Source organism: Trichomonas vaginalis, chromosome IV (assembly GCF_026262505.1).
Source record: "Trichomonas vaginalis G3 chromosome IV, whole genome shotgun sequence".
In the NCBI taxonomy this organism is placed as follows: domain Eukaryota; phylum Parabasalia; order Trichomonadida; family Trichomonadidae; genus Trichomonas; species Trichomonas vaginalis.
Window position 1 is genome coordinate 10,419,179 of NC_067206.1, and position 21,382 is coordinate 10,440,560.

At 34.9% G+C, this 21,382-nt stretch overlaps 12 protein-coding genes and 1 pseudogene across 13 annotated transcripts, besides 7 other annotated features; 3 read left to right on the forward strand and 10 right to left on the reverse strand.

Annotated features, from left to right (window-relative positions):
• Nucleotides 1–1,054: 1,054 nt before the first annotated feature.
• Nucleotides 1,055–1,408, reverse strand: TVAGG3_0064780 (uncharacterized protein; the record flags this gene model as incomplete). The annotated part of the gene is made up of 1 exon (XM_001295661.1): nt 1,055–1,408. One exon carries the CDS (start codon nt 1,406–1,408, stop codon nt 1,055–1,057), a length of 354 nt encoding a protein of 117 aa, XP_001295662.1.
• A 185-nt stretch (nt 1,409–1,593) lies between these two features.
• On the reverse strand, nt 1,594–1,818 carry TVAGG3_0064790 (uncharacterized protein; the record flags this gene model as incomplete). Its single annotated transcript, XM_001295660.1, has 1 exon — nt 1,594–1,818. One exon carries the CDS (start codon nt 1,816–1,818, stop codon nt 1,594–1,596), a length of 225 nt encoding a protein of 74 aa, XP_001295661.1.
• Nucleotides 1,819–2,566: 748 nt separating this feature from the next.
• On the reverse strand, nt 2,567–3,170 carry TVAGG3_0064800 (annotated as a pseudogene). Its single transcript has one exon. A coding segment is annotated over exon 1 (604 nt).
• A 38-nt stretch (nt 3,171–3,208) lies between these two features.
• TVAGG3_0064810 (DNA/RNA polymerases family) lies at nt 3,209–3,376 on the reverse strand (the record flags this gene model as incomplete). Its single annotated transcript, XM_051221516.1, has 1 exon — nt 3,209–3,376. The coding sequence occupies one exon, from the start codon at nt 3,374–3,376 to the stop codon at nt 3,209–3,211; it is 168 nt and encodes a 55-aa protein (XP_051106502.1).
• A 1,962-nt stretch (nt 3,377–5,338) lies between these two features.
• Nucleotides 5,339–5,375: a mobile genetic element.
• Nucleotides 5,339–5,375: a terminal%2Cinverted (terminal inverted repeat of Banshee-A3 transposon ID:TVAGG3_0064820).
• A 1,177-nt stretch (nt 5,376–6,552) lies between these two features.
• Nucleotides 6,553–6,590: a mobile genetic element.
• Nucleotides 6,553–6,590: a terminal%2Cinverted (terminal inverted repeat of Banshee-A3 transposon ID:TVAGG3_0064830).
• Nucleotides 6,591–7,711: 1,121 nt separating this feature from the next.
• Nucleotides 7,712–17,993: a mobile genetic element.
• TVAGG3_0064850 (uncharacterized protein) lies at nt 10,129–10,977 on the forward strand (the record flags this gene model as incomplete). The annotated part of the gene is made up of 1 exon (XM_051221517.1): nt 10,129–10,977. One exon carries the CDS (start codon nt 10,129–10,131, stop codon nt 10,975–10,977), a length of 849 nt encoding a protein of 282 aa, XP_051106503.1.
• Nucleotides 10,982–11,224, reverse strand: TVAGG3_0064860 (serine threonine-protein phosphatase family; the record flags this gene model as incomplete). The annotated part of the gene is made up of 1 exon (XM_051221518.1): nt 10,982–11,224. The coding sequence occupies one exon, from the start codon at nt 11,222–11,224 to the stop codon at nt 10,982–10,984; it is 243 nt and encodes an 80-aa protein (XP_051106504.1).
• Nucleotides 13,107–13,260: a mobile genetic element.
• Nucleotides 13,525–14,046, reverse strand: TVAGG3_0064880 (uncharacterized protein; the record flags this gene model as incomplete). Its single annotated transcript, XM_051221519.1, has 1 exon — nt 13,525–14,046. A coding segment is annotated over one exon (522 nt), but the record flags the coding sequence as incomplete, so codon positions are not given.
• Nucleotides 14,216–15,417: a mobile genetic element.
• TVAGG3_0064900 (uncharacterized protein) lies at nt 15,446–15,946 on the reverse strand (the record flags this gene model as incomplete). Its single annotated transcript, XM_051221520.1, has 1 exon — nt 15,446–15,946. The coding sequence occupies one exon, from the start codon at nt 15,944–15,946 to the stop codon at nt 15,446–15,448; it is 501 nt and encodes a 166-aa protein (XP_051106506.1).
• A 210-nt stretch (nt 17,994–18,203) lies between the features above and the next one.
• On the forward strand, nt 18,204–18,997 carry TVAGG3_0064910 (uncharacterized protein; the record flags this gene model as incomplete). Its single annotated transcript, XM_051221521.1, has 1 exon — nt 18,204–18,997. A coding segment is annotated over one exon (794 nt), but the record flags the coding sequence as incomplete, so codon positions are not given.
• A 59-nt stretch (nt 18,998–19,056) lies between these two features.
• TVAGG3_0064920 (serine threonine-protein phosphatase family) lies at nt 19,057–19,299 on the reverse strand (the record flags this gene model as incomplete). The annotated part of the gene is made up of 1 exon (XM_051221522.1): nt 19,057–19,299. The coding sequence occupies one exon, from the start codon at nt 19,297–19,299 to the stop codon at nt 19,057–19,059; it is 243 nt and encodes an 80-aa protein (XP_051106508.1).
• Nucleotides 19,300–19,316: 17 nt separating this feature from the next.
• TVAGG3_0064930 (uncharacterized protein) lies at nt 19,317–19,679 on the reverse strand (the record flags this gene model as incomplete). The annotated part of the gene is made up of 1 exon (XM_051221523.1): nt 19,317–19,679. The coding sequence occupies one exon, from the start codon at nt 19,677–19,679 to the stop codon at nt 19,317–19,319; it is 363 nt and encodes a 120-aa protein (XP_051106509.1).
• A 311-nt stretch (nt 19,680–19,990) lies between these two features.
• TVAGG3_0064940 (attachment subunit-related family) lies at nt 19,991–20,452 on the reverse strand (the record flags this gene model as incomplete). The annotated part of the gene is made up of 1 exon (XM_051221524.1): nt 19,991–20,452. One exon carries the CDS (start codon nt 20,450–20,452, stop codon nt 19,991–19,993), a length of 462 nt encoding a protein of 153 aa, XP_051106510.1.
• A 396-nt stretch (nt 20,453–20,848) lies between these two features.
• On the forward strand, nt 20,849–21,247 carry TVAGG3_0064950 (single helix bin domain-containing protein; the record flags this gene model as incomplete). Its single annotated transcript, XM_001283694.1, has 1 exon — nt 20,849–21,247. One exon carries the CDS (start codon nt 20,849–20,851, stop codon nt 21,245–21,247), a length of 399 nt encoding a protein of 132 aa, XP_001283695.1.
• Between the last annotated feature and the right edge of the window lie 135 nt (nt 21,248–21,382).

The following is a 21,382-nucleotide window of genomic DNA, read 5'->3' on the forward strand; positions in this document are numbered from 1 at the left end:
GAGTTATATTATAGTGTTCTCCTATCTTATATCTTTTTTGTGTTGAAGTCCTTGGTTTTCTGATCTGAACGATGTAAAGTAAGCCTTCACTGCAACGTTCCGTATCGAATGAACCATATGTTATGAAGTTATATCCAACAACTGGGTCTAACCATAAACAAACTATTGGTATAAGACTTTTGTCTATAAGATATGCTCTTGTTCCATGAAATGCTACTGTATCATAAGCTCAGGATATTCTTGTCAAAATTTTCTTGAGTAGAAGCAATTCTAACCCAGTCCATCGGTCTCTTTCCAGATGGAGATAAAATGTCTGACAAAGAATATTTGTTGTATTTCTTTGAGTATCTTTACGTTTAAATCACCTATTCTAACCAATTTGGTGTCATTGTCTATCTTTCTAACTGTTTCAAACTCAATGTTTGTCATATATGTCTTTACATACAAAATAAAAAAAATATTTTATAAAAAACTAACTTTATTTTTTATTTCGGGAAAATTCATGAAAATTCATGAGGTGAGAAAAGAGGTGAGAAAAGAGGTTAGATCTCACCACTTCACCTAAAATATATTTTTGTCTGATTTACGCTCATTACGATGAAATCATGACAAAACATTTACGAAGAAGTCTTGACAAAACATATACACTCATTACGAAGAAGTTTTGACAAAACATGTACGAAGAAGTCTTGACAAAGCATGTACGAAGAAGTTTTGACAAAACATGTACACTCATTACGAAGAAGTCTTGACAAAACATTTACGATGAAATCATGAAAATTCAAGAGGTGAGAAAACAGGTGAGAAATGAGGTTAGATCTAACCTTCTACCCGACATTCTCGTCAAATACAAAAAAATGACACTTTTTCATTATATAACTGTCATTTTTTGACGAAGTGAAGAGTAACACTTCGTCAAAAAATCCCTGAAATCATATCTTACATACAAAAAAATACAAAATAAAACTAACTTTATTTTTTCTATCTTAAGGAAATTCATGAAAATTCAAGAGGGTGAGAAAACAGGTGAGAAAACGGGTGAGATCTCACCTCTTCACCTAAACATTATTTTTACTGAATTTAGCAACAACTTTCTCTCAATTGGAGCTGTGGCATACTCTTTGCGTAAGCGGTTCAGACCTTCTTCGAAGTCTTGGTCTCTCTTCGATTTGTATTGGAATTGGAATTGTTGGGGTGGAGCTTGCTGGAACAACCAAGGGTTGGAGCTGTAGCATACTCTTTGCGTAAGCGGTTCAGACCTTCTTCGAACTCTTGGTCTCTCTTCGATTTGTATTGGAATTGGTAGTAATTTGGATTGAGATTGGAATTGCTGGAACTGAGGTGCAGGGGCTGGTGCTTTCGGTTCTTCTGGATTGAGATTGGACTCGGTTGGTGGGACGTCGGACATTCGTTTGTGGCTTAACCGTCGGACCACAACGATAAAAATCTCTGCTACTAGCAGTACTGCTACTGACAGTAGCAGTACTTTTACTGACAGTAGCAGTACTTTTTCTGACAGTAGCAGTACTTTTACTGACAGTAGCAGTACTTTTTCTGACAGTAGCAGTACTTTTACTGACAGTAGCAGTACTTTTACTGACAGTAGCAGTACTTTATCGTCGAAAACCCTCTCAAATTTTCCTTTTTACTGCAAGTAGCAGTACTTTTACTGACAGTAGCAGTACTTTTACTGACAGTAGCAGTACTTTTACTGACAGTAGCAGTACTTTTTCTGACAGTAGCAGTACTTTTTCTGACAGTAGCAGTACTTTTACTGACAGTAGCAGTACTTTTACTGACAGTAGCAATGGACAACATCGAGCCATTAGATGAGGCAGTTTACCTAATTTAAATTAACGAGCTTGTTAAGCAGTACTTGCGCAAGGTCATGAAGCCCAAGGTCAAGTTCACCACTATTTCTGGAAGGGCTGCCTTGAATCTCGAGACTTCGACCGGAATTCCAATTCAAATACCAGAAAACACTCCTTTCGACGACATAAAGGACGCCAAAAGAGAAGCTCTTGTTAAGTTCTTTGCCAAGCGTCCTTGGATACAACTTCCAAACAGAGAGAGTCCAATTCCACGAATTATACAAATTCTCAGAGCACTGTTCCACTACTCTGGTCAGCCGTTCTACATAACTACAGAAGGCGACATCCAACCAGTTCAGTAAACATCTCATTTTAACTTCACTTTTTTATGTTTTTTGTGAAAGTGTCAAAAATAAATTGTTTTCATGAGTTTTCTACGATGTTAGAAAAGTGGTTAGAAAACGTGTTAGATCTAACATGCTAACATAAACATTATTTTTCAATACTTTTTCAGCACTTTTCCGTAGTTATATATGAAAGACAATTCGAGATAAAAGTCATAGTACAATGGAATAATATGTTGCACACCATTTGTGTGAACCAAACTTGAAAGTCAGAGAAACTGTTACTAGGTGGTTCGTAGAATTTAGAAGCAATGTCATAAAGGTCCTTACCAATACATAGAAAACTATTGTTGCTTGAACTAAACTTGCATGACACATAACATTTTGAGGGTCAAACACGTTTCTATAAACTGTCAAATCTGCTGGTGGAAGTATAAATTTAAATGGACCATCTGGTGGTAATGGTTCGTTCTGGTTTAGTAACCGAAGAAATTGTGCCCAAGAACGTTTGTCTACTTTCCAAAATAAAAACTCTGTATCTCTTGGAGGGTTAATTTCAATCTTTTGAAATGAAACGGTGGAGTTCATCTTGTCATATTCTAGTTTCAGATAGTATGTTCCATTTAGTAAAGAGTCGTATTTTTCTTGAAATTCCCAATAATATTTGTTCATTTGAGTTTGAAAGTCATTTAGAGTTTTCTCAAGACTTTCGTCTGAACGAACTGTAAAGATTCTCATTTCGTCAAATTTGTCTATTTAGACCATCAGAACCTTTATACTGCCCATGAAAATATACTGCGAACATAAATGCGTTAGTTCTATTTGAAAACAAAACTCTTCTAAATCCTATTGCCTTTGCATCTGAAGGACTTTGAAGCCAACGAATTGGATAGTCAAACCTGTATGCTCGGGATGAAATTTCTTCATCTGAAATAGTCCTACCAGCATTTGTAAAGATATAGTCTAACGGTTTTGTATCTGCTACTTTTGTTCTTTGTTTTTCAACCTGAAGCATTTAATATATGTAAAAATATATTGTTTTAAAAAACGTTTTTATTTCATGCAATGTTTTATTTCTGTGCCGTCTTCAAGTATGCCCCAGTACTTACGCTTGGAGAGGACATGAACTTCGGTGAAAATTTTGTCCAATTTGAATCGACCCATCTTTTCACCGACCATGCCCATTTCAATGAGTTTGTTGTACCCTTCTTCGTTCGTCATGAGTGCGTCAATGTTCTCATAGTATACCTTCACTTTGGATTTGACTTCGGAGAAGAATTTGTTGTAGTTGTCAAGGACTGCCTTTGCGAACTGAGAGTAAGACCAATGTTCGACAATAGGTTTTAATGTGGTTACTAAGCCACTTTGACCTTGAGTGAATTCGTACTTCAAAACAAAAGGAGAAAACCTTTCAACAAAGTTGTCGACCTTCTCATAATGTTTACTCTTCATCTCTTGAGGTTTCTTAATGGAATATCCCCATGTCGAATTCATAAGCAATTTGAGTGTCATTGCAAGTTTGGGGTTTGAAGCTTTCCTAATATCATACAGTTGTTGTATGACTTTTCCAACTGTATAGTTCCTTCCGGGAACTCACCATCTTCGTTTGGAATTCCAGTCGGAATATATTGGACAAACCTCATGTACGCAGCGTTAAGGTCGACATAGTATATCTTTCGTTTGAGTCGAACTTGTCGCAACCAATTGGTCCAGTTTGTGGAAATTCAAGTGAGTCTCTTATCTTCTGAGAAACTTCTCCTGTTATCTCATAAACGTCGTCGAAGCAACCTGTTTCATATAAAACCTTCTGACCTAACTCAGATGCTCTCCAATACAATTTGACGTCAATTGGATGTCTCAATGGAAGTTTATTTATAGCATCTTGAAGTTCTTGCAACCTCATTGGAAGTTCTTCTGGTTCAGGTTGGTATCCGAACATACCAACTCCTTGTGGAATTGTGTACTTCTTTTGTACTAGAACTTTGTCTGGAACAACTTTTGGTCTTGCTAACAGTGAAAAGTTTGTTTCGTCTTTTGGTACAAAAGTTTCTGTCAGCTTGTCATCTGGAATTGGTTCCAACAAACCTTTCTCGAAAAGAATGTTTACAGCTCTGACAATGTTGCACTTGCCTTTTCCGAACAATGGGTTTGTAAGACTTCGTTCAACATGAAGTGGTTGTGGACAATTACAATCTTCAACCATGGTAAATTGAACTCAACAACATAGTCGTCATGTGAAGAACCTTTAGCTGTAGGTATGTTGACTCGGATATTGACATTTGCCAACGGTGCAATTTTTGCCAATTGACCTCTGAGAATGTACCTGTCTTCACACATGACTCAAGATACTTCATCTTCTCATCTGTAACAAGACCAGAGTTCCTGAGACATGTAAGAATACAAGGTTCATTGACAAATGTTTCAATTGAATTGTAAATTCCATACCTTGTCAAGTCAATGTCAGACTTATTTATGAACGGGAAGTATCCAGCATGTTGTCTGACTGCTTGAGGGTTAGGTTGGTACATTCGAACTTGACACTTGCAATTCCTTCAATTGCATTCAAAATGTCTGAGTCGGAGTCAACCATTTGTTCTCTCTTTGTAGTCTTGAAAGCGTCAAGAAGTTTTGCGGCTGTTTGTTCATTGCCATGTGCATAGTAAATGTGACCATCCAAATCTGTTTTATGGTCAATCTGAGATTGTGTCCTTTCTTATTTCCGTCTTGAATTGCAGCAAGTACACCCATGAAGCCTTCTTTGTTCTTTCCTTCGTCAAAGTTTACTGTAAAGGTTCGACCAGATGTAATTTGACTTCTAACTTCACGATACTTTTCATATGCATATCTTGTTCTTTCCATGGGAGCATGACCATCCTCTGCACTACCTTTTTTCCTTCTCAAAGGATGCAATTGTTCGTCATGTTTCCAGTAGAATCTGGCAAAGCCGTCGTGTCCTTCAACTTGAGGTTCACTAACATCGAAAGGCATATCCATAAGACGTTCTTCTTCTAACCTCTCTAGTCTGTTTGGATAATTGGCACGTGCTGTTTCCAAATCCATTTCGTAGCGAAGACCAGACAATTTGTCATAGACTTTTATGGGTCTTCCCTTCCTATATTTAAACTTCTTCGAAACTCTCCAACCATATCTTTGTAACTCTGCTTTTATTCTAGCAGACTTTTGTAATAAACAGAAATTCATCAAAAGTGACAGCTCTCAATTTTTTGACATTTGTAAATTCTAAATTGAATGAGAAAAATGAAATAATACTAAGCATAATACAATATTCTAGATTTAATTATAATTAGGAAAAAGTTAGTTTTGAGAGTACTTTTCATAGGCATATAGAATGAAATCTTCTGAAAAATAATATCACATAAACTCATATTATTTTCTAATATATAACTATTTTATATAAAAATCAAATTCAATGATCTTAAAAGCGAAGGATAAACCTCAAAATTTACGAATATAATGAGTGGGAATATAATGCTTATCTATCATAAAACCATATGAAATATCAATTTTTGCTTTACACCTAATTTTTGACGACAATTAGCAAAAAATGTTAAATGTTAACACTCAGTCCATTTGAATATGAAAAATAAAATTGATTTTGATTAAATGTTTTTATTTATCATGCAATTCTTCTTGCGACCAAAGATTTGAATAAAACTTAAAAAAATAAGATAGCTTAAAAAATAATATACGGTAGTGTTTACTAATAGATGAATAGTATATAAATTCTATTAAAATGGATTTGATCCAAAAAAATATATAAAATTTGATCATAAATAAAATCGTTTTAAATTACTTCTTCATTTAAATTATAACAATTATTTTTGGTTTTATATTTTTTTGGATCAAATCCATTTTAATAGAATTTATATACTATTCATCTATTAGTAAACACTACCGTATATTATTTTTAAGCTATCTTATTTTTTGAAATTTTATTCAAATCTTTGGTCGCAAGAAGAATTGCATGATAAATAAAAACATTTAATCAAAATCAATTTTATTTTTCATATTCAAATGGACTGAGTGTTAACATTTAACATTTTTTGCTAATTGTCGTCAAAAATTAGGTGTAAAGCAAAAATTGATATTTCATATGGTTTTATGATAGATAAGCATTATATTCCCACTCATTATATTCGTAAATTTTGAGGTTTATCCTTCGCTTTTAAGATCATTGAATTTGATTTTTATATAAAATAGTTATATATTAGAAAATAATATGAGTTTATGTGATATTATTTTTCAGAAGATTTTGTGTTCTTCTTCAAAATTTTATTTTTTTATTAAAAAGAATCTTTACAAAATATGCATTTACTTTAATTAATATTTAAAAACGTGCTCTATCAAAAGTTCCAAAAATTCAATATTTTAGCTTTTCTGAGGTGTCACTTTTGATGAATTTCTGTTTACAACACTTTCTATCGATTCTATATGGGGGCATTTTTATAAAAATAAAAAAATATGTTTTTTTTTCTTTACTTTACATAACCGCCTGCTGCCATAAGTCTTTGACGCCAACCCATACCAGCTAATGAAGGTTGACTTGGTTTAGTTTGGAAACTAAACTTTGGTTTTGGTTTATCTTCAGTTTTTGGTTTTTCTTCTTCTATCGGTTTTTCGTCACTTTTCGGTTCCTCGGGCTGTACCCCACCTGCAGGAACAGTTGTGTCGTCAACATCTTCATAAATATCATATGCCATTTGTTTTTGTTTTCCTTTCAACTTTTTGTGTTTGTTGTAAAGTTTAGAATATTTCGACTCTAAGTCAATGAGATGTTCTATAATGAACTGTTGGTCAGTGAAGTAAACTTTTCCATCTGTTGTCTCGAAAGCTCCTTCAGACTTCAATATTTTATTTGTGAGAGTCTGTTTCTTTTTTGAGATACTAGCCGTTCCATTTTTATGAAAAGTGACTTTGTAGTTAGGGTTTGTATTTCCAGACCTGGCACTTTCTATTATTGAATTTTTCTCTTCATCTGTAAGTTCTTTGACGGGTTTTGACAATGGTTCTGAACTTTTTGTTTGTGGTGTCAAATCTACCGTTTCAACTTCTTCGGTCATTTTCAGGTCCGTAAAAAATTTTAGTTTGGTTTGTTTTCAACTGGTTGTTTAGGTTTTTTAAGTCGGTCTAAAACTTCCTGAGGTATAGGAAGAACTTGACAAAACACGTGGTGTAACTGCTGGAAGTCGACAAATCCATCTTGAACCCATTTGTCTCAATGCTGTATTGTTCATTTCATCTCAGTAAAAAATTTTACATTCCCCAAGTTTGAGGTGGTTGCGGTTGGTTATTGTTTACCCACTGTTGTGCATGGTTATATCCTCTGTTAAAGAATCTTTCACCTTGGTCCATATAGTGTCCTGCTTGGTTATAGTAGTCATTTGCTTTGTTATAATAGTTTCCTGCTTGTCTTCCTACATTGTCCATCCATCCTTGAACTTTTCCTCTTGTTTCAGGATTTGGAATAAGATTTGTTGCATCTCGTGCTACATCCCAACCTTTCTGTACAGTTTGTATAATAGGTTGTGCTTTCTCTTTAAGTATACCTAATGTACTCAAAATCTTCCTTCCAATTCCAAATGCACCTCTGGCTATTGTTCCACTGCGGGCAAAAATCTGGATGCGACTCCTGCTAATGCGCCAAATAAACCCATTTCTTATGGGTTAAAAAATGACGAATCCAAACAAGGACCCCTATGTTTCTAAAGCGACAAAGAAAGCACTCATGGTAAAAATCTTTAGTTCAACACCAAATGCTTGGTTTATGGATATCTTGGAAAACATTCCGAGGTATAGAGAAGATGGACCACCATACTGGTTAATATTTGTTGGTCAAAACACAAGATACTGTGAAGCCATACCATTATGGTCCAAAAATATTTTAGATGTGAAAACTGCTTTGACAATATTCGTTGACAAATACCATCCAACAAAACTGACATCTGACTGTGAAAGTTCTTTCAAATCAGATGATATTAAAACTATCTGCGTTCAAAAATGTAAACCAATATTTCATTGTCGACCAAAACCATTCTGCTCTTGGTGTCATTGACGGTTGTATAAAAATGTTAAGAGACTTAAACCAACCACAAGGTGGTGAAGCAAATGAAATGTCATATGACGACAAATATAGACACTTCTCCCAGGCAAAGATGAGACAAGTTTTAAATATTTACAATAACCGTAAACAAAAAGGTTTGGGAAACCACTCCCCCGAAGAAATGAAAAAACAACCCTGACTTAGAGAAAGACTATATATTTAATAATTTAGTCAAAAGAGACAAACAAGAAAGAATGCCGGGCTTCAAACTTCAGAAAGGTGACAAAGTAAAAATAGAAATACCTAAACGCGACCCATATGAAAATACTATTGACTATGACAACAATGGGAACTCGACAGGTACTCACATTCGTGTTCGTAAAAATAGAAGAAAGTATACAAGAGAATATTATGAAGTTTTAGGCAAACATGGCAAAATGTACACACTGCAAGCAGAAGATAAAACTACTATTGCCAGACCTCGTTTCAAACTTGTCAAAGTTCAAGGTGGTATACTTTCAAAGACAGTTCCTAACAAATATAAGACAACTCCTGACGAATATGCTAAAGAAGTTGAAAATGACGACTAAGCAATTCTATACCATGCGTAAACTGTCATGTAAGGTGGCATGTATTCTTTACTTTGTCCCGTTGTATGTGTATATCCTGTAACGAAATGTGTATGGATTCCTTCTCCCTGCGTGTCATCCCAGTAACAATTTATAGCAAACTTAACGTCCTCTTTAACATCATATCCTTTACCTTTTGTCATTCCTGTCCAATCCCAATATCTATGCTTATGCCAACCACCTTCAGATGTAGTTAATCTTACGTAATGACTGTGTGCAGGTAAATTTTCACCTGAAATCGTTTTACTTCCACCTGTTTCCTTTGAAGAGTTTGCACAATACAAAAACCTGTCGACTATTTGAGTCCAAGTTCCAAAACCAAGTACTACTTCTGGTCTGGTAGAGTTCATTGACGTATAAATAGAGCCTATAGGATATAATGTTTGAAGTATTTCTGTCTTTAATGTTTGAAGCTCTGTTTTGTCTGCTTTCTTATCTAACATTGCTGGTAGTTCATATGCTTCAAAGTTTCTGGCATGATCTTCGATATTCCTGCAACTGTTATCTAAATTGTTAAGAGTATCTTTTACGCTTGTACTCGGATTCTCTAAAGGTGCACTTGAACCAAGGTCAAAGTTCAATATTATGTCGTCTGCCGTAAAAGTTGTAAAACTTGTATGTGTATGTCCAACGTCACTTTTAGTGTTTAAGGTTTCTTGTAAGTTTGTAATATTTGCAATGGTATGTGTATGTCCAACGTCACTTTTCCTGTTTAAGGTTTCTTGTAAGTTTGTAATATTTGCAATGGTATGTGTATGTCCAACGTCACTTTTCCTGTTTAATGTTTCTTGTAAGTTTGTAATATCAGATATAGAATGTATATGAGTCTTTTTAGAATATTCGTTTTCAGCTCTTGTCACTTCACTTGACATTTTATTGTCAACATATGTTTTGTCTGCTAGTTCAGGATGAGTATGTTCTTTTGTTGCATAAGCATTGTTAGCTCTTTCTTCTTCTTTTGCTATTGCATCGTCTACATATTCTTTGTCAGCTTTGTTGTCAACATCTGCTTTCAAAAGAAGTTCATTTATAGGTTTCTCGTTTAAAGTTCCTTTTGTTGGATTTATACAGACAGTATTGTTCTTCTTGTCTTGAAATAGAAACTCATCTGTCATTGGGTTTAATGTCAGTTTTAAGTTTCCTTCTTTCAATGACTCAGATATCTTAGAATAGTTTGAAAAGTTTGTTGTGTTCTTATTTAGAGCTTGCATAATGAGTTGTCGGTTGTGTTGTATTTCTCTTATGGAAGCAATATCTTTCGACATTTTTATTCTAGATAAAATATGCTTTCAATAGAAAAAGAAAATTCAAGAGTTGCTACAACTAAACCATTAGATGAACTTTTTACTAATGTCGGTCAAAAGTTTGAGACAGAGACCGTAAAGCATGAAGGCTATCGTTTTGACTACCCATTAAGATGGCTAAGAGACCCATCCGTCACAAAAGCTATTGGCTTTCGTAGAATGAAGTTCATTTCAGAAGCCATACATGGTTTCCCATTTACGGTCGGTTTTGTAGTTCGATACTATAACAAAGAAAAACATACGTATGAGAAATTTGAACAGGGAAAACTTTTACAAGTTAGTTTGCTTGTAAACTTAGAAACAACTCTTCAAGCTTTTCAAGAAAAAATAAACGATATCTATATCGAATATGCAAACCAGTATAACATTGACGAAGGAGAATACCATCTCGATATTATTTATGACAGGAAAAATGCAACTGTTAAAATCAATAAAATAGAAGACCTTGGAGAAAACGTTTATATTTCTACAAAATATAACAACTTGGCATGGTATAGATTTATGAGGATGTTAAATCAGCCTGCAGCATATCCAGTACACCCGGACTATTATGAAGTCGAAAACCCTAATGGAACATATGAAAATATTTTCGACCAAGATGCTATTATTGTTCATGCTTCATTTTCTGGCGCCCAAAACTCTTTCTTATGCTTGGCAAATGACTTTTACGAAAAACCTACAAAGTTATACGAACCACCAAGTGGAAGTATTTCAGACTTTCAAGTATGGTTTACTACAGATGGAAGAAAAAGAATAATTCCATTATACCATGCGTTTTACTTAGAACTTAGTTTCATATACAACTACTATCGAACGGTAAAAATATAATTTTTTAATACGGTTGAGGTGTTGGATTTGGTTGCCAACTAGACTGTGGTGCAGGTTCAGACTGTTGTATAACAGGAGCTTGTTCTTCTGGTTCAGGGTCTTTAGGTATAATACCAACAAACTGACCTACTCTTTTACCAATATTTTTGACTCCGTTCCATACTCCTCTTCCTACGGTTTTTATTCCATTCCATATACCTCTTCCAACTCTTCTGAAGAAGTTTCCAATACTACTGAAGAAACCCATTTACTACGTGTAAAAATCTAATGTCCGCCTAGTCTCTTACGTTTCCTGTTGAGTTCCATAGCATTCTTTAACTGGAGCTCATACATTCTGTTTCTCCTCTGGTAGAAAAACATATTCTGGGTCAACTCCTGTGTTCGCGTCATCTGCATAAAGTTGTTTATATCCCACTTCAGGGTTTGTATAAAACTCTTTCCATCTCATATTTGCATACCATGGTGGCAAACCTAACGCAGCGTCATTTGACATGGCAGTTTGCATTTGTACATCTGTTGGCACTTGACCATAGTTTGCCATTGCAGTTTGTATTCTAACTTCATTTGGAATATTCTCTGGGTTTGGTTGTCCAGGTTGCTGTGCATTCGCTAAGTTCTGTGCGTCCATTTAATATTAGATAAAAATATCTCTTACGAGTACATATACTGAACATTTGCAGGCATTGGTTCATCTTCATATTCTCTGTACTTTTCTGCCACGTCAAATAAATAAATGACACAATGGAAAAAACCTAAAACAAGTAGTCCTATTTCAAACCACATTTACTTACTAATAAAATTTCTTTATTGTGACACTTTCTCCAGTTTATAGGACCTCTCTCATATTCTATCTTGTCATATATAAACTCATAGTCATGTATGTCCTCTAACCATCTCATAACGGTTTCCAAGCCACTTTTATCGGATGTAAAGTAAAAGCATGGATGGTTATGTATAACGTCTAAAGTTTCTAAAGAGTCTCTCAAAGTCCAGTCTACTTGGTATTGAAAATCCCATGTGTTATAGAACGGCGGGTCCACTATAAAGAAAACATTTTCCTTGTCTTTATATTTTTCATACAACTCTGTCCAATGACATCTCACAAACTCTATACCCTCAATATATTTTTCTATGTCCTCTTTGAAAACATTTGTATAGTTAAGATATAAAACTTTTGACATAAGTGTTTCAATGTCATGAACTCTTATAGCACCACTATATAATAGTCTAGCAGATATACTATTCCAGTCTATATATTCTGCTTTTTTCAAAACCTCTCTCACAATATTTTTCTTATCTAATGGTATACGTTCAATCTTACCTATAGGTATCTTTTCTTTTAACTCTTTCAATATATTGTTTGTGTCTGGAATATGTTTGAGACGGTCCATATAGTTGTCGAAGTCATTGCATATAATCTTTGAGTCTGGGAATATTGTATGACATAAATGGGATATATAGAAACTTCCACCGAACAAATCTACAAATGTTAGACCATTCGGTAGTTTCTTAAGTTCTCTCAATATAATATCTTTACATCTACTCTTATTTCCAAAGAACGGTAACGGTGGTTTTGTAAAATTCATTTATATATAATAATAAAAATGTTTTTACCCGAAAAGTGACAGAAAAGTGACAAAATATGAAAACATATATAATTTGTGAAAAGCGACACATTATATAATGTTTTCGACCCAGAAGACTAACAATTTTCCGAATAAAAACTTCATTTATACTAAACATCTTCGGGGCTAGAGGGCGCAACGCGCCTGGAAGCCCTCCAAATATAAACTTCATTTATACTAAACATCTTCAGGGCTAGAAGGGGCGCAGCCCCTGGAAGCCCCTCATACCTGACCTATATATAAATATATACATATATAAATATATACATATATAAATATATACATATATAAATATATACATATATAAATATATACATATATAAATATATACATATATAAATATATACATATATAAATATATACATATATAAATATATACATATATAAATATATACATATATATATATAAATATATATAAATATATAAATAACAAAATACAATCAAAAAATAGTGTTTGGAAATTTAAGGTTAAGTGTCACTTTTTCGTAAATTCTACCACACTCATTTCATTAAATCAAGGTTAAAAATCTCACCGGAAAAATAACCTCAGTGTGATAAATTTATCACCGGAAAAATTTACAATAAGGTTAATACCGAAAATATCGAAAAATCAACATTTAAGGTTAATTTAAGAGTATGCACTTTTGTCACCTACTCAAAAAATATCATTTTGCTTTTCAATTCGAACATAAATCTTAAATATTTTTAATTAATATCTGATTTACAGCATTATTATCCATTTATAAATCTGACAAATAAATGACAAAACCATCAGAAATAGTGTCACTTTTTGTCAAAAATGAAGTCACACTATTTTTCATGCACAACATTTTTTAATGGAAGCGAACAAGGTCAGGTAAGTGGGGCCTCCAGGCACTTCGTGCCCTCTAGCCCCGAAGATGTTTAGTATAAATGAAGTTTTTATTCTGAGTCAAAGGTCGGGTCTTCTGCGTTATATGCAACGTAATTGAACCATATCTTGTATGGATGGTTCAAATCCGATGAAACAGAAATGGTTTCACCGGGGACTAATACCAAGTTTCCTTCCCAGTAGTCTTGACCATTGCTAAAGAATATGCAAACCAATTCTTCGAATACAATTTCTTGTCCACTTTTGCGTTGGAAAATGACTCTTACACGGTCACCTTGAATGACTCCATCTTTTTCGTTGTCTTCATTCTGCAACGAAATAGTACGAACGAGGAAATGGTTGACAATTTCAACTTGGAATTCGCAAGGAGTTGTGCGAAAAACCCAGCCAACATTTTCGGCTCCGTACTCGTCAGCTAGTTCATCCTCGTCATAGCTGTACGAGTACGGAGTGAAGTTTATGGCTGCACGGGCAAATTGAATTTGAATTGGGCTGCGTAAGGTAGGAAGCAACTGGTTGAAGAGTCGTTCTTGAAGTACTCTTACAAGAGTGGGACAATAGCGGACAAGTTCGTCTGCATATTGAATTGTTGTAAGACGAGTTACGGAAAGTGAAGTGAACCGAAAAAGTGACACTTATTTGGTCGGATAAATTCCCTATATATTTACTTGTCAAAAAAAATCAGACTTTTTTTGCTTTAAAAAATTTATAAGTTAATTATTGAGAACGAAGGTGAAAGGAAATGGATATCTCTTACCTTTCATTCCCTCGAGAAAGTTCAAAAACTTGGGTGCAATCAGTTCTGATTGCACCCAAGTTTTTGAACTTTGTATAAGGAATTGTTGGCTATGATGCACTGATCATGAATCAGTACATCATAGCCAACAATTCCTTCGCAAACAGCGGGAAACTTTGTCTGAATAGTTTAACATTCAGACAAAGTTTCCCGCTGTCAGAGAGGGAATGGAAGGGTAAGAGGTATATATTCATATAATGTATACCTCTTACCCTTTCATTCCTCGAGAAAGTTCAAAAACTTGGGTGCAATCAGAACTGATTGCACCCAAGTTTTTGAACTTTGTATAAGGAATTGTTGGCTATGATGTACTGATTCATGATCAGTACATCATAGCCAACAATTCCTTCGCAAACAGCGGGAAACTTTGTCTGAATAGTTTAACATTCAGACAAAGTTTCCCGCTGTCAGAGAGGGAATGGAAGGGTAAGAGGTATATATTCATAATGTATACCTCTTACCCCTTCATTCCCTCGAGAAAGTTCAAAAACTTGGGTGCAATCAGTTCTGATTGCACCCAAGTTTTTGAACTTTGTATAAGGAATTGTTGGCTATGATGTACTGATCATGAATCAGTACATCATAGCCAACAATTCCTTCGCAAACAGCGGGAAACTTTGTCTGAATAGTTTAACATTCAGACAAAGTTTCCCGCTGTCAGAGAGGAATGGAAGGGTAAGAGGTATATATTCATAATGTATACCTCTTACCCCTTCATTCCCTCGAGAAAGTTCAAAAACTTGGGTGCAATCAGAACTGATTGCACCCAAGTTTTTGAAACTTTGTATAAGGAATTGTTGGCTATGATGTACTGATCATGAATCAGTACATCATAGCCAACAATTCCTTCGCAAACAGCGGGAAACTTTGTCTGAATAGTTTAACATTCAGACAAAGTTTCCCGCTGTCAGAGAGGGAATGGAAGGGTAAGAGGTATATATTCATAATGTATACCTCTTACCCTTTCATTCCCTCGAGAAAGTTCAAAAACTTGGGTGCAATCAGAACTGATTGCACCCAAGTTTTTGAACTTTGTATAAGGAATTGTTGGCTATGATGTACTGATCATGAATCAGTACATCATAGCCAACAATTCCTTCGCAAACAGCGGGAAACTTTGTCTGAATAGTTTAACATTCAGACAAAGATGATTTTTTAAATAAGATATATATATATCAGATGATATAAGATGATTTTTTTAAATAAAAAATAAAATTTAATGTTTTAATTGTTAAAATAAGAATAGTAAGCTTGACAAGTAATTTAAGTTTTTGCTTTGTAAAGTTATTTGGTTGGCAAATGCATTGTGTCACTTTTTGTTTGAGTTCACTTTCCGTAATTTGTCTTATGATAAATCTTTCACCTTGGTCCATATAGTGTCCTGCTTGGTTATAGTAGTCATTTGCTTTGTTATAATAGTTTCCTGCTTGTCTTCCTACATTGTCCATCCATCCTTGAACTTTTCCTCTTGTTTCAGGATTTGGAATAAGATTTGTTGCATCTCGTGCTACATCCCAACCTTTCTGTACAGTTTGTATAATAGGTTGTGCTTTCTCTTTAAGTATACCTAATGTACTCAAAATCTTCCTTCCAATTCCAAATGCACCTCTGGCTATTGTTCCCACTGCGGGCAAAAATCTGGATGCGACTCCTGCTAATGCGCCAAATAAACCCATTTCTTATGGGTTAAAAAATGACGAATCCAAACAAGGACCCCTATGTTTCTAAAGCGACAAAGAAAGCACTCATGGTAAAAATCTTTAGTTCAACACCAAATGCTTGGTTTATGGATATCTTGGAAAACATTCCGAGAGTTAGAACAGATGGACCACCATACTGGTTAATATTTGTTGGTCAAAACACAAGATACTGTGAAGCCATACCATTATGGTCCAAAAATATTTTAGATGTGAAAACTGCTTTGACAATATTCGTTGACAAATACCATCCAACAAAACTGACATCTGACTGTGAAAGTTCTTTCAAATCAGATGATGTAAAAAACTATCTGCGTTCAAAAAATGTAAACCAATATTTCATTGTCGACCAAAACCATTCTGCTCTTGGTGTCATTGACGGTTGTATAAAAATGTTAAGAGACTTAAACCAACCACAAGGTGGTGAAGCAAATGAAATGTCATATGACGACAAATATAGACATTTCTCCATGGCAAAGATGAGACAAGTTTTAAATATTTACAATAACCGTAAACAAAAAGGTTTGGGAAACCACTCCCCCGAAGAAATGAAAAACAACCCCGACTTAGAGAAAGACTATATATTTAATAATTTAGTCAAAAGAGACAAACAAGAAAGAATGCCGGGCTTCAAACTTCAGAAAGGTGACAAAGTAAAAATAGAAATACCTAAACGCGACCCATATGAAAATACTATTGACTATGACAACAATGGGAACTCGACAGGTACTCACATTCGTGTTCGTAAAAATAGAAGAAAGTATACAAGAGAATATTATGAAGTTTTAGGCAAACATGGCAAAATGTACACACTGCAAGCAGAAGATAAAACTACTATTGTCAGACCTCGTTTCAAACTTGTCAAAGTTCAAGGTGGTATACTTTCAAAGACAGTTCCTAACAAATATAAGACAACTCCTGACGAATATGCTAAAGAAGTTGAAAATGACGACTAAGCAATTCTATACCATGCGTAAACTGTCATGTAAGGTGGCATGTATTCTTTACTTTGTCCCGTTGTTTGTGTATATCCTGTAACGAAATGTGTATGGTTTACTCCTCCCTCAGTGTTACTCCAGTAACAATTTATAGCAAACTTAACGTTGTCTTTAACATCATATCCTTTACCTTTTGTCATTGCTGACCAATCCCAATATCTATGCTTATGCCAACCTGCTTGAGATGTACTTAAATCTATGTAGTGACTGTGTGCAGGTAAATTTTCACCTGAAATCGTTTTACTTCCACCTGTTTCCTTTGAAGAGTTTGCACAATACAAAAACCTGTCGACTATTTGAGTCCAAGTTCCAAAACCAAGTACTACTTCTGGTCTGGTAGAGTTCATTGACGTATAAATAGAGCCTATAGGATATAATGTTTGAAGTATTTCTGTCTTTAATGTTTGAAGCTCTGTTTTGTCTGCTTTCTTGTCATATAAATCTTGAGCAGTGAATTTAATATTATGTTCATCCTTCATGACATAAACATCTTTACATCTAATGTTTCTCATCGTCGTTATGTCGTCATCCGATGTTAAACCTTGTGGAAAGTTAGGAGGTTTACAATATAATGCATCCCCACCAGTTTCTTCAACCGTTCCTTCAATACTTTCTATAGCAACAGTTGTGAAGAAATCATGTGTATGGTTCTTGTCTGCTTTCTTTTCAAGGCTAACGTTTAAGTCTGTTATTTGAGATATAGAATGTGTATGTCCAACGGCACTTTTCCTGTTTAAGGTTTCTTGTAAGTTTGTAATATCAGATATAGAATGTATATGAGTCTTTTTAGAATATTCGTTTTCAGCTCTTGTCACTTCACTTGACATTTTATTGTCAACATATGTTTTGTCTGCTAGTTCAGGATGAGTATGTTCTTTTGTTGCATAAGCATTGTTAGCTCTTTCTTCTTCTTTTGCTATTGCATCGTCTACATATTCTTTGTCAGCTTTGTTGTCAACATCTGCTTTCAAAAGAAGTTCATTTATAGGTTTCTCGTTTAAAGTTCCTTTTGTTGGATTTATACAGACAGTATTGTTCTTCTTGTCTTGAAATAGAAACTCATCTGTCATTGGGTTTAATGTCAGTTTTAAGTTTCCTTCTTTCAATGACTCAGATATCTTAGAATAGTTTGAAAAGTTTGTTTTGTTCTTATTTAGAGCTTGCATAATGAGTTGTCGGTTGTGTTGTATTTCTCTTATGGAAGCAATATCTTTCGACATTTTTATTCTAGATAAAATATGCTTTCAATAGAAAAAGAAAATTCAAGAGTTGCTACAACTAAACCATTAGATGAACTTTTTACTAATGTCGGTCAAAAGTTTGAGACAGAGACCGTAAAGCATGAAGGCTATCGTTTTGACTACCCATTAAGATGGTTAAGAGACCCATCCGTCACAAAAGCTATTGGCTTTCGTAGAATGAAGTTCATTTCAGAAGCCATACATGGTTTCCCATTTACGGTCGGTTTTGAAGTTCGATACTATAACAAAGAAAAACGTATGTATGAGAAATTTGAACAGGGAAAACTTTTACAAGTTAGTTTGCTTGTAAATTTAGAAACAACTCTTCAAGCTTTTCAAGAAAAAATAAACGATATCTATATCGAATATGCAAACCAGTATAACATTGACGAAGGAGAATACCATCTCGATATTATTTATGACAGGAAAAATGCAACTGTTAAAATCAATAAAATAGAAGACCTTGGAGAAAACGTTTATATTTCTACAAAATATAACAACTTGGCATGGTATAGATTTATGAGGATGTTAAATCAGCCTGCAGCATATCCAGTACACCCGGACTATTATGAAGTCGAAAACCCTAATGGAACATATGAAAATATTTTCGACCAAGATGCTATTATTGTTCATGCTTCATTTTCTGGCGCCCAAAACTCTTTCTTATGCTTGGCAAATGACTTTTACGAAAAACCTACAAAGTTATACGAACCGCCGAGTGGAAGTATTTCAGACTTTCAAGTATGGTTTACTACAGATGGAAGAAAAAGAATAATTCCATTATACCATGCGTTTTACTTAGAACTTAGTTTCATATACAACTACTATCGAACGGTAAAAATATAATTTTTTAATACGGTTGAGGTGTTGGATTTGGTTGCCAACTAGACTGTGGTGCAGGTTCAGACTGTTGTATAACAGGAGCTTGTTCTTCTGGTTCAGGGTCTTTAGGTATAATACCAACAAACTGACCTACTCTTTTACCAATATTTTTGACTCCGTTCCATACTCCTCTTCCTACGGTTTTTATTCCATTCCATATACCTCTTCCAACTCTTCTGAAGAAGTTTCCAATACTACTGAAGAAACCCATTTACTACGTGTAAAAATCTAATGTCCGCCTAGTCTCTTACGTTTCCTGTTGAGTTCCATAGCATTCTTTAACTGGAGCTCATACATTCTGTTTCTCCTCTGGTAGAAAACATATTCTGGGTCAACTCCTGTGTTCGCGTCATCTGCATAAAGTTGTTTATATCCGACTTCAGGGTTTGTATAAAACTCTTTCCATCTCATATTTGCATACCATGGTGGCAAACCTAACGCAGCGTCATTTGACATGGCAGTTTGCATTTGTACATCTGTTGGCACTTGACCATAGTTTGCCATTGCAGTTTGTATTCTAACTTCATTTGGAATATTCTCTGGGTTTGGTTGTCCAGGTTGCTGTGCATTCGCTAAGTTCTGTGCGTCCATTTAATATTAGATAAAAATATCTCTTACGAGTACATATACTGAACATTTGCAGGCATTGGTTCATCTTCATATTCTCTGTACTTTTCTGCCACGTCAAATAAATAAATGACACAATGGAAAAAACCTAAAACAAGTAGTCCTATTTCAAACCACATTTACTTACTAATAAAATTTCTTTATTGTGACACTTTCTCCGGTTTATAGGACCTCTCAGGTCAGGTAAGTGGGGCTTCCAGGCACTTCGTGCCCTCTAGCCCCTAAAAAAACCTAGAGGAGAACTAAAAAAATTATATAGTAAAAAATTAAAGTTTTTATTCGATAAGAACGACATCGCTATCGTTTTCTTCTTCCTCCTCCTCTTCTTCATAGTCAGTATCTGATGGCTCTTTGTCAGCCACATGACCAGCAACAAATATTGAGACAAATTGTTTCTTTGGTTTTGTTAGCAGGAACTTTTGATGGTCGTAGAACACGAATTCTACATTTTGAAAATGTTGTGCTGAGTATTCTGTGAAATGGGAAATTGGAATTGGTTCTCCCATGCCAAAACCAGCAATGGACGCGAACAAAACATCGTCTTCGACTCTTGCAGGTTTCTCAATTGCAACAGTAGTTATTATGTGAGGTTTTCCTTCACATCCTGCAAGAGATTGTACATGATAGATTGCTTTTTCTTCTCCCTCAGGAACTGAAAGTGTGAAATGGAATGAGAGTTCTCCATATTCATTTGCTTCTTCGTAATAGTTGTATGTTGTAGGATACACCAATTCCAATTTCCCATTTCACAGAATACTCAGCACAACATTTTCAAAATGTAGAATTCGTGTTCTACGACCATCAAAAGTTCCTGCTAACAAAACCAAAGAAACAATTTGTCTCAATATTTGTTGCTGGTCATGTGGCTGACAAAGAGCCATCAGATACTGACTATGAAGAAGAGGAGGAGGAAGAAGAAAACGATAGCGATGTCGTTCTTATCGAATAAAAACTTTAATTTTTTACTATATAATTTTTTTAGTTCTCCTCTAGGTTTTTTTAGGGGCTAGAGGGCACGAAGTGCCTGGAAGCCCCACTTACCTGACCTGAACAACACAGCTCCTGCTAAGGCTGTTGCCATCCAGAAGCCAGAGGTGACTGAAGAACAGTCCTCTGGCGACGAGGAAATATTGATGGGTGGCGAGAGTCCGAAGACCGAGATCAAGATCCCAGATCTCGATCACAAGCAAACGGCAAAGAAAACGGGTCCACAAGCTACTCCTCGAGTTCTACGTTTAATCAAGACCAGCCACAAGTATTTGAAGCAGCTGGAGGAGTCAAACGTAGCTCTCGAGGAACTAAAGCAGCAGATCACAAAGCAGGCGGAGGAACTACAACAGAAGAATGAGTTCATAACATTACTCAACATCAAGCTCGACTACAAAGATGAAGAGATCTCTGATCTCAGATCTCGAGTTGATCAGTTGGGAAGGCAGTCTGATATGTGGCACGAACGCTTCATTACTGCAAACTCATCATACAAAGAAAGAAGCCACTTGTTGACTACTGTAATTAAATACTTATCTTTATAAAAAAATATCATTTTTTTTCCAGTGAAAAAAAGTATTTATTCTTAACTGTTTGTGGGGATCTTTAGAAGTTACCAAGGCACCAGACTGCGTGCTTCAATTCTTTGTTCTATTGCATACTCGATCATTTTCATTGTT